The sequence below is a fragment of the Cyprinus carpio genome, chromosome A5 (genome assembly GCF_018340385.1).
Source record: "Cyprinus carpio isolate SPL01 chromosome A5, ASM1834038v1, whole genome shotgun sequence".
Lineage (NCBI taxonomy): Eukaryota > Metazoa > Chordata > Actinopteri > Cypriniformes > Cyprinidae > Cyprinus > Cyprinus carpio.
Genome location: NC_056576.1, coordinates 37880944 through 37893338, shown reverse-complemented (window position 1 = coordinate 37893338; position 12395 = coordinate 37880944). Strand labels below are relative to the sequence as shown.

Below are 12395 nucleotides of genomic sequence, written 5' to 3'. Positions count from 1 at the left end.
TAATTCATTCAAAGCACTAAGCTGTCCAACATAATGACTGGAAAATATATTATATTTCTCATCAAATGAGTCTGCAGAATTTGCCAAGATACTGTGGATTATACAACACATATTTGCATGTGAAACTAGAATCGTTCCTAATATAAGATGTGTGAGGCTTTAGACTTATTCTATGCAAGTATGTGAACACAGATGGTGTGCAGCTAGCAATGCAATGACAAGTTTTCATTGCATTGCTGTGTTCTGAAATGTGTCAGACTGCAATTAGTGGAATTGCTTTTGCAGCACTGCAAGGGCTGTACAGCAAACATTAACACAAACCGTCTTTTTTTACACAAAATTTTCTCAATCAGGTCAGCTACTGCAAAGAAGGAGCAACAGTATGAAGCAAGTTATTTAAAGGGGTCTTATTTAACAGAATAATAATGTTCTTGATATTTACACATATAAGAGATCACTCTACAATAAAAACATACTACAAGTTTCAGAACTTAAAACTAACTCCCCGGTTTAAAATGTGAATGAAACCTACTTATGAATTAAACCTTTAAGCTGCAGTATCTTTTGTATTGATAATATCACTATTTACCACTACTGTATATACCTACACTATCTACCAAAAATTAAGCAAGCAAAACCAATTACCATGCTGAAACAGACTGTTGTAGTTGTTGTGGTTGCATTGTTTCAATTTCTTCTGCCTTGGACTCAAACATATACAGTATATGGCTCTGTCACAGCGATAAGCATCTCGAGTATCAAAACACATAATATGCTGTAAAGAAGGGCATGGATACGATGCAATGAAGTTAGCCAACCTCAGCAGTGGTTTCTGCAAGTAACGCCCCTTGAAATTGACAGTTTATCACAGAGAGTGAAAGTGAGAATGGAAAGTGGTCATTTTTACAAATATTGAACTTTTTATATATATATATATATATATAACAAAAAAAAATTGCAAATCTTATAAATTGACTTTATAAATTAAACTGCATTTCATGACCCCTTTAAAGTTAGCACACAGTAGGCATGTATAAGGGTACAGCTCACTAACATTAACCAAGCTTTTCTGGCTTAAGACTCTGAGAGCAATAGGTCTGGTGTTGAGCTGTGATCCCCTGCTGCAAATGTCAAATACAGCAAGTGTGTAGAATAAGTGTCATGTTGGAGGAAGTCACAGTTGACAAAAGAGTCAAAACCACTGTTGAATGAGGCGGAAAGAGCAACAGCACATGTAAGTCATGAATGATTTAACTCCACACAACCAGGACCATCATCCAATGGAGTACATCCCATTATCAAAAGATGGAGCAAAGATAAGAAAAGTGAATTTAAGGGCAAACAGACATTGCTTGCACCAACACAATCAGCTTTGAAATATCAGGCAAGGCTAATGACCTGTGGCTCAAGATGAATAATGAGGGGAATGATTTAGTACATACCATTGAGATTTAAACACTGCAGCACCTAAACAAAGCATTATCGATTTATCGACTGTCTGACTGACATAAAACAACAAACCACAGTTCACTCGGTTTTTATGGTTTGAGGTTGGAATCTGTGAAAGGAGCAGAGCTGCCCATCCTTGATATTGATTGAAAGATACAAAGTGGACTGCATATTAGTTTGCTTATTTTGTTCAAGAGCATTATCTACTCAAGTCCACATGTCATACTATCAAGGAATGTATGACCGTAGTTGGCTTACAATGTTTTTGGGAAATGCACCCCTGAATGGAAGCGCTGCCTAGATTTCCACAAATGGGCTTAAGTGGGCATGCTCGACTGAAGGAACCACCAGATACCCACTGTGTGCAGCACAGTCCAAGGCAGCAAAACCTGCATTGAGCAGAGTACAATGTTTTCAAGGCCTTTACAAGCTGCTTGTTCAGCAACGTTGCACCGGATTAAGAATCATTCATCAAGCATTCAGGCACCTCTCGATTGGCCTAATCAAGTTTAAGTTTCTTAAATTGTCCACCACGAAAACTTAGTAAGCCAAGCTCAGATTTTATCTAAACTCACGACTTTATAAAACTTCTCCATCTGACAGGGGAGAGATTCAAAGCACGCCTCACTTGAGAATGACCAAGCCTTGTTGTCAGAAGCCCCCAGCAAGTATTGATTTCCTCATCTTCACAGATAAACATGACCGGACGCGGCAAACCCACTGTGTGCATGTCATCACAAGCAAACTAATGGGGTAACGCCATTTCAAGAGAAAATGAGACTAATAAGGCTTGAGCAGGCATTAGCTTATCACTGGAGACCTCGTGATCAGTGTCTTGTTCTCGCTTCCCTAGCTCACATGGCCCCTCAGGCACCACAAAGGTTGGAGAGGTTTCTTTTTAAAGAAAGCAATCTGGGAGAGAAGCAATTTTTAGCTTCATGCACTCATAATATGCATAGACGTGAGCAGCTCAGCTGACTCAGGGTGAAAAAAGACGAGATGTAATTAGGACGCCGAAAACAAAATTCTGACAAAATTGTGGCTATATGTTAATACACATACATATTAATGAGGATACCTTCATACAGGGTTGAGCATCATCTGCCAATGAATTGGCATGATGCTATACAGGCTTCAGCGATTGTCACTCCTAGGCATATTTCCTATGGTGTCAACTACTGAAGTGAATTACTTGAAAGGGAACATTGCCTTTAATAAATAAGTTAATAATTATGTTATAGTTGGTGCACTAATGTCAGCCATATCTCATAAAAAAACCTAGCTGGAATATTGTTTAAACCTGTAGCCTTCTACACTTGAGTAAGTTAAGTAATCTCAACTAGAGAATCTAAAAGAGAAAGAATCCCAGACAAAAGTAATACCTCACAACTAAATGTATTTCATAATTACCAGTACTTGGATGAAGTTTTTTTTTTTTTTCATTGCAAATATTTCTTTAAGAACCTTGAATCAAGTAAACTAAATGGATGAATCTCAGAACCTGTCATGCATATGTTGTTCCAAAATCAAAAGCAAGAAAAAGGAAATGAAATTAGGAAAATTATGCTTATTTTAAGGACCATTAATATTGTCTGCTTTGTGATATTTTTCAGGGCTTTGTAACTCCCAGCAGCTCTGTGGTGACACTGCAGGGAATACTCCAATTATTATTTGATTAAAATTTGTGTTAAACAAAAATAAAACATTAAGTTACAGAATATTGAGTGCAGAATATAAACCGGTTAGAAGTACAGATTTAGTCAAGTTTACTGTATATCTGTAACTGCATGTAAATTGCACCAAGCCAAACAGAGGTGTTTTTGCAAGCAGTGGGTGAGTAGTTGACTGCATCATTGTGTGCTGTCTCATAAAATCATATATTTCAAAAGCTGGTGTTGACAGGTTTATAGAACATTAACATATGAGTTCAGCAAATGGCACCCCAAAAAATTAAATGGGTCATATGTGATGCTGCTAAAGAATACATTATTTTGTGTATTTGGTATTATTAAATATGTTTATGTGGTTTAAGGTTAAAAACCCACATTATTTTCCACAGCCTGTACATTATTGTTTCTCCTCTATGCCCCAACTTCTGAAACATGTCAATTTTTACAAGGCTCATGAAAAGCGAGGTGTGCTGTGATTGGTCAGATTTCCAGCGCATTGTGATTGGCCGAATGCCTCAAGTGTGTGACGGAAATGTTACACCTCTTAACATATTGTGATGCCTTGTCCGGCTGGAGCAACAAGACATAAACATAAAACCCATTATAATTGTGATATAAACATGATTTCTAGTCGGGTCTTCTTTTGGAAGGCCAAACAAAGTAGTTTCGCTTTCTCAACGAAACCACTCACTCAAGGCAGATATCATCGGTGTGTGGCACTGAGGCCGGAGGCCTAGAGTGAGCCACGGCCGACTTGAGTGAGTAGAGGCGGATGGCTTGAGGAGGATTCTACGAAGGAGCGTACCTTGTGCTTGCGTCTACCACATGTGACGACCCCGGGCTGGACTCCACTTCGTCCATGGTGAAAGCCGATTCGGCAATCCACAGTGCAAAGTTGATGTATTTCCTCAGCAACCAGCATGGATCAGCCCCAGGCATGATGAAGCAGATATCATCCTCTTTTGGAAGGCCAAACAAAGTAGTTTCGCTTTCACAGTGAAACACACAGGGTCTATACGACATGGCGGCGGCGGCAACAACAATACTACAACGAGAATAAAAGGTACGCCTTCTTTCTTTGCGTGAACATCTGGCCGGCGTTATATGCAAATCTTCCCACATACACTGCATTCCAAATTATTATGCAAGTGACATATAAATAGGATTTCAATACAATAAAGAGTCAGATTTTTGTTTGTGTTGTTTTTCACATCTTTTTAGATAACTGGTATCAATCTCAGACAGGTTTGTTCAATAGTTTGCCAGGTCTTCTTAGATAAATGGAAAACCCTACTTAAAGAGGTTGTTCCACATTATTAAGCAAGTCACAGTTCTCATGAAATATGGTGAGGAAGAAAGATCTTTCTGAAGATGAAACGTATGAAACAATGCAATGTCTTGCATAAGGCATCAAAACAAACAATATTTCACGAAAAGCAAATAGAAATTATTGAACTGTCAAAAGAGTTGTGAGTGACTTAGAGCACAGGAGATCTTGGTCAGATAAAGATTTATTAAGGAAAGTTTCTGTCAAACAAATGAACTGTATTGTAATGCCAGCTGTAAAAAATCCACTGCTGAGCAGCAGACAGGTGTTTGAAGCTACTGGAGTCTCAAGATCCTCTCCATGCAGACTGACATTTGTGTGTAAAGCTGTGTTTCAGTCACTGCTAACCAAACCTCATAAAGAGAAACCTGCACAGTGGCTGACTGTGAAGACCCGGCAAACTACTGTACAAACCTTTCTGAGATTGATACCAGTTATCTAAAAAGATGTGAAAAACAACACAAACAAAATGTACCGAGGATGTACCGAAATTCTATTGATATGTCACTTGCATAATAATTTGGAATGCAGTGTAGTGAAATAGAGATGTGGGGGGCGTGTTAGAATGAACCGTTTCAGGGGGGTGTGGACGAGTCTTAGCTTTTATAAAGAATATCTCTTTGGATTTGAGACTTTAGTCTTTGCAACTTTACAGATCTTTTTTATTTACCAAGAGCTTGTAACACTCCAAAGAGAAAGGGAAATTTGAAATCGCATCATAGGACCCCTTTAAGACAACTTTCATCAAATAATAATGACAGAATTCTGTTCTGGGCAAACTCAAGACAGATATTAGGGGCACTAGAGGCATACTTGACTTACATGACCTGCCTAAATCTTCCATCATCTTCCAATCAAAAATGTATATATTCTCTTCATTTTTGTCAATCCACTAAAAGTCAATGCAAAGTCAACATCTTCAAGTTTAAAAAAATTCTGGACATTTATTAATAGCCAGGATATCTGCAGTAATTTTCTCTCTCTCTCTCTCTCTCTCTCTCTCTCTTTCTCTCTCTCTATTTGTCACTTAAACTCTGGAATTGCATTCATAATGTTCAGGATTCAGGAACACACTGTCAGTTTAAGTGTCGGCCACATCAAACAGACACTATAGGGTGATTTTGGTATATTTATAGTGATGCTGAAAGATTAGGGGGAGCTGAATACTACAGCAGCTACAATAAATAAATAATCTCGATTAAATATTTGAACAAACTGAAAATCTAATCACAGTATCACAACACCAAGCATTAATAAATCAGTTTTTTTTCACTGTCTTGGAGGATACAGTCACCAGGAATCGACCAAAGAATAATGTTGGTGAACATTAATGCTAGGATGATTGATAAATCAATGGGACACTGAAGATAATTGGCTGCTGTCCCGGTGGGTCCGCGCTCCCAGAATGAGGGAAATCAGTGGGAGAGACATGACTTTACAGCGGCATCAGTACAGCATTAGAAACAGCAGATTAAAGGCGTAACTGAATGGGATGGGGGGCAAACACAAGGAGAGGGGACGTGCCTTGCACACCAAAACACCCCCAGATCACTTGCATACCCATAAACAAGACTAACAATTTAAGAAACAGAAACAATCCAAACATATCAACTCTAATGCTTCATAGCAAGTAAATACTTTTAGCATGTTAACGGATATGGCAATGTTAATGTATTTGGTCTTGGTGGACAACATCTGCTATGTTCACTGCTGCTGCTGAAGTATGGAGACTTACTGCCAGTAGATACACAGATACATTGCTGTGAGCATGGAAGATATGCTGCTACTGCATGAATATGCGTTTAACAGATATAGACAAGTGGAGCTGGGGGAGGTGGAGGGTTTCAGGGGAACTTTACACAGTATACACACCACTTTCAAAAAAGATGTCACTGGGTCGTTACCCTAAGGCAATAATTCCCAATGTAGTAAGAAACCGCTGTCCTAGGTTTACAACATTTGCACCTTGTTTACCCCTAAATGGTATATATTAGTACCTAAACGTAAACAGCTGCATTGGGATTGGGATCATGTGAATGCAACACAAATCTTGTGGGACCAGGCCATTTTACCTTTGTTTCGGGGGTGGGAGTGGGCAGTCAAAAATATACAGCATAGGTCCCGTTGTCCCACAATTTGGCGCATAACAAGAATGATGGAGTTACAATAACACTAGGCTTGCTTAGTTCAGCTGGAAAATGTACTCTAAACTGAAAGTGTCTACTCTGCTGTACAGCTAGAGTTGCCAGGTCTGCGGGACAAAACTAGCCCATGTCAAAAAGATCCCAAAGTAGCACAATGACCACATCCCAAATTTCAAAAATTAGCCAGATTCTGTGAAAAAAAAAAAAAAAAAATTTGATTTGACAACCCTTCATCTAACACAAGCTACAGGAGTCAGATTTTACTAAACACAGGTCGAGAGAATGGAGAGATGACTGAAAAAATCATGGTAGAGGATTTGCTGCTCAACAAATCCTGAGCTCATTGACAAAATATTTTATCTTGTAAAATGTGCTTTCTACCGTACACAAAGTGTGTCTGATTGTGAAATCAAAAGTGAACAGTGAGTGCTTATTCAAAAGCCATTACGGCTGTCATGAATAAAATGAAAATGAAATGAAAATTGTTTGACTGCAGCATTAAATTTAGATCTACTCGCATTTTAACAGTGTTTTGTGCATTCTAACCAATCACACATGAGTCTGTTGAGTTTATGAATGCAGCAGGCAATCAGAAGCGTACGGATGAGTCATCACTGAAAATGCGACCTCTAGTGGCAAAATCTTACATATTGTGCCTTTAAATGTTGAGCTAGCAATCTAACTGGCTACAAATTGGCTATCAAAATGTAAGATAAAGGACCTATCAGCCTTAAGTAATACTTAAGAAACATTAAGTGTCTGATGCATCCCGAGGTCATTAATAACACATCCATCAAGTGATCCAGGACATGCTGGCAAGCAGTCCAAACACAATATGGGTAAATCATATTGGTTTACTTCTAATTATGCTCAATTGTTTTACTAAAACAACAAATCCTACATAAAGCTTAATATTAAAAATTCTGTCATGATAATTATCACACACATGTGTATCATTACCAATTGTCCCAATATGTTGGATGAGAAAGGTATTCCATCTGTTCTAGAAAACATATTCCACATTATCCAATATGTTACACAACCTAAGTTCGGGGAGAATAACATGCACATATCTGGAATGAGATCAGCAACATAAAATAAGAAAATAGGCTTGATTTTATGTTGACCTTAAGGAAGCCTGATATATAATTTTTATTTGTAATATTTATCAAGTGAAACGTGAAATTTATCTCTAATTTTAACATTTGTACTAACCTATAAAAACAGCTTTATTAAAAGTTAATTCACCCTATTTTATCATATCCTCCTTCTTCTTAACGATCCTACTGCATTTTATATTATGGGAGGCACTTCCGGTTTGGGGAAGTTCCATTCAAAATTACTAAAACAAATCATTTCAGATCTATCAGCTTAACTAAATGAGATGTAAATGTTCTTTAATGTTATATTTTCAGACAACAGGAGAATAACTTAACTCTTGGAATTTTATTGTGACTTGGTATAACAAGAATACCTATAAGCCAAGAGCTGCATTATTTTTTCTCATTATTCTCTTTTTTTCTTTGTATTCCACTGTAACAGTATGAAAAAAGATATAGATATACTGGGCATTTGTGGTCTGCTCTCCTGATAAGGGGCCCTATCATACAACCAGCGCAATGCAGCACAAGGTGCGGCGAAAGTGTTTTTGCTAGTTTCAGCCCAACGCAGTTCTCATTTCCCCGTCCTGCGCTGCGTTGTTTAAATAGCAAATGCATTTGCACCCATGGAAGTGCTGGTCTAAAAAAGAGGTGTGTTCAGGCGTATTGTTGGCACATTGCTATTTTGAGGAACTGAAAATAGACTGTGCCATAGACCAACTCAAACCTGGTCTAAAATCTGGCGCAGTATTTTCTCTTTGTTATTACAGAGTGTGTTAGTATAGGTGGGTCCACAACGAGCTTATTACAGACACAGGGATGCACGGCAGCACAAAAACATGCCAAATATGAAAAATTAAAGGATTACAATGCAAAATAATATTATTGTGTAGGCTACATAAGTATAAAAATGCCTACATGTCGTAATGGATAGTCATCGGATGTATCAGAATTAGGCTTCCTATTTGCTCGCGCACGAGCAGCTCAGTTTCCTCTCTGGAGACGCGTTCTGTCTTTGCGCTTGCAAATTCCGCCGGGTAAATAGCAAATCCACCATGGCACGAGCGCAACTGGCTCTTAAAGGGAATGGGAGATGACACTTTGATTGATTTATTGCACGTTATGCCCAAAAAACACCCATTAATCATTAAGAGAATAGGGACAGCCCGTTTAGACCATGCGCCCGGGCGCGCTGACTGTTTTCCAATCGTTAAACTAGCAAAAGTGGATTCTGATTCCTGCCTCGTGAACTTTAGACCATGCATTTAAATCGTTCAAATTGGGCCCATAATTTGTGATATATCTATACCATGAATAAAGCACTGGAATGCACTAAGATTCTTGGTTTTATCATAGATATTTCATCATAGATATTTTAGCAGAATCAGGAAGTATGTTTAAATTTTAGCAAGCAGGGAAGATTGTGGAGGCCCACCAAATAGAGCCATAAAATATTTAACAGTAAACAAAACAAATGTTAACTTTTTTTATAGCCATCAGAGAAAATCTCTCTGCTACTAGGGTCTAATATATTCCTCCACTCTCACAGAGAGAGAGGGGGAAGGGCATGGAGGTAAAATGAATCAAATTAACAGAAGGTCATCACAAAGTCATTCAGCCCAATAAAGACACCCGCTGCAGTCATTAACATGGCCACTGCAGGGAAGCCTTGTTTTCTTGATCCCTCATGCCCAATCTCAACAGTCCCTAACATGGTTATGCTTGCTTAAGATTCATGAAAGAAGGGAAGTGAAATGTTGCAACTCATAGGTGGGACATGTCATATCATGACCGAATGATAGCTTTGACTAGCTTTCATGTGGAGCAGCATTTACTACACAGAGCCGTTGTTCACTGAGAAGCTGCGCAAAACCACAATCATATTTTGTGCATGTCTTGATGTGACCTAATTGAAATAATCTAATAAAATAAAATCTATTCTGTCAATAAAAGCCCATTTTTTTCAAATAAAATAATACATTTGCTAAATACCATTATTAAAAAAGAAAAAAATATAGAAAACACACAAACACGTCCAATAAAACACATATAGTTGAACACACTTACCCTCCACAAATGATGTTGTAAAATCCATGTAATAATTTTACATCTAGGTACTGTATCTTACAGAAACCCCCTCTGAAGTAACAAAGGAGGAAAAATATATAGCATCACATTTCTCTAAATTGAGTAGACGAGCTGCAAATCAAAATTGAGCTACAAACCTGTCCGTACAGAATACAAAACTAAGAGTACACTGTTGTGAAATTTGAGAGTACAGACTAGTAAACTGAGAGCTCAAATTACAAATTTCTGTGCACAAATTGTTAAAATGAGGGAAGTGTTTACAAAATCATGATAAACAAAGCACTGGCTGCAAAACTGTAGACACCAGATTATTAGAAAACATTCTCCTATTGTACATGACCCTTGGGGGACTCCATACTTTCTCATGCTGCAGTAAATAGAATTCACAAATTATGTGAATTATCGCTCTAAGTGCATGGAATTCACCTAGTTCTTATAGCGGGGCTCATTTTAATGCAGTGTTGCAACATTCCCTACATGTACTATGTTCAAATTAAGGAATTTGTCGGTACTGATTTTTACAGGTGTTTTTTTTTTTTTTTTTTTTTTTTTAACCCGTTTTAATTATGCATTGCATTGTGTTGTGCTGTCTGTAAACTCAAGAAATAATAAAAGAAATAAATTCTGAACGAAAGAAAGCATTACTGAAAGAAAATTACCTGCACCTTTTTTAATTTTTATTTGGATTTTATTTTTTTTATGTTTTTGTTTATTTATTTATTTTTTTCTTCGTGAAGATTTTAAACTTTAATCTTTTAAATGTTTTTGAATTTTGGTGAAATGAGTAAATGAAGTTTCATCAGATTATCTTGTGTAGAAATGTTCAAACTACAAGTGTTACAGCTAGTTAGGTTGTGCCCTGTTCTCCCAAATAGTTTTCCAGTTGATTAGGGCATGGAAGGCTACATCTACAACATGGACAAAGGCCTTTTTGAGGTTTGCTTCAGAAACAAGATAAAAGCTGATCATGGTCAATATAAACAGAGCAGCTTTGTTTCAACTAAAAGCAGTAGCAAATGTAGGTGTCCTTATTAATTTTATGCATGTTCATTTGGAAAGGAGAGCAACATGTACTGTAGTTTAATACACAGTAGCCTATGCACTTCTCAAGATGGTTATATTCAGTTTTGATCAGAGGTCCAAACTGAGCAAAAACATGCAATTTTGTGCAGGTATTGAAATTTATATGGCCAAAAAGTATGACATTCCATATCAGTCCAGTAAGTTTTCATCTTGAAATATTACAAACAATCTAAAAGTTATTTTGTTTACTTTATGAAAACCAGTAAAGATTTCATGGCAGAAAGACACAAGCTGAAGGTGGATCTTTGTACAAATATTCTGAAAGGCCTTTTACTTGCTAAAAATTAAACTAACAATCGGAAGGCATGTAGTAGATTGCGTGCAACAGGTTTATCAGCGAATTTTTGATCATGTTAATAATTTAGTGGCCTTAGAAATTTGCATATCAATGTATGATATAGAAGGCTTTATGGTTTAAAGGTGTGGTTTATTTGACTTCCTTTAGCTTTAATGAGAGCAGCGCTGAAGCTTGCATGGACTAAACAAGATGCAAAATCTGATGATCCATTATATATCCATTATATATACATATTATATAATAGGCTTCAACAGACACAACAAAATTTAGCCTACTTTAATGTATCAATTGATGTTCTTAGACAGCAGTTACATTAAAAAGAGCTTTTGCGTCTAAGATGTTTCTCTTGTAAAAAAATAAAAAATAAAAAAAATAAAAAAATTCTCTAAAACCATTGGTGTCTCTTTTAAAGTTCTTCCTAATGTTTTAAAACATGTTCAGATTTGAGAGAAGTCTGAGAGAAGTCAAAGATATCAATATGAATTCAAACATTTTTCATTCAAAACTCATTCTTTCCACACATTTAGTTTATTGCTCTATATGGCGAGACATTAGTTTCAATTGTTATCTGAGACAAAGTTGATCCCTTTAGAGATATGAAAGAGCAACCTCTGAGAAAAAAAAAAAAGTGTTTTCCTCAAACACTTTTTAACTTCCTGTAAACTTCTACACAACAGCATCAAACACACACACAGTACACAAGCACATTCACAGAAACACTAGTAACACACAGACAGAAGTGAAGTGCACCATCAACACACACTCACCGTCAGGATGGACATGCAGCCAAGACACAAGAATCAAAACCTGAAGAGCATCTGCATGTGTGTGTGTAAATGTGTGTGTCAGTGCATGCAGATTCCAGTTTACTCTGTGAGATTGCAAGAAGTGAAAGAGAGAAAAAAGGCTGAGAGAAATCTAGTGGTCAGATGGGTGACACCCTCTTCACATAAACACATCATGAGTGGAAGGAAAGAGACAGAGAGAGAGAGAGAGAATGTGAGTGAGTGAGTGTGTGTGTGTGTGTGTGTGTGTGTGTGTGTGTGTGTGTGTGTGTGTGTGTGTGTGTGTGTGTGTGTGTGTGTGTATACTTTCTTTCAAAAAAACACCATTAACAAACAAACACACAAACCACTGATCACTCACCCCAGCCTCACTCAAGACATCATGCCACTTGGCTGGACTTCAATGTATGACTGAATACACAATCATTAACGTCCACTACACACACACAGA

General features: G+C 37.3%; 1 protein-coding gene across 1 annotated transcript in view; it reads right to left on the bottom strand.

Annotated features, from left to right (window-relative positions):
* Positions 1–12045, bottom strand: part of LOC109078135 (regulator of G-protein signaling 3-like) — a 73066-nt gene extending 61021 nt beyond the window's left edge. The window contains exon 1 of the mRNA XM_042757159.1: positions 11927–12045. Within this exon, the coding sequence (XP_042613093.1) occupies positions 11927–11941 (15 nt within the window). The 5' untranslated portion in view covers positions 11942–12045. The remainder of the gene's footprint in view (positions 1–11926) is intronic.
* Positions 12046–12395: the final 350 nt, after the last annotated feature.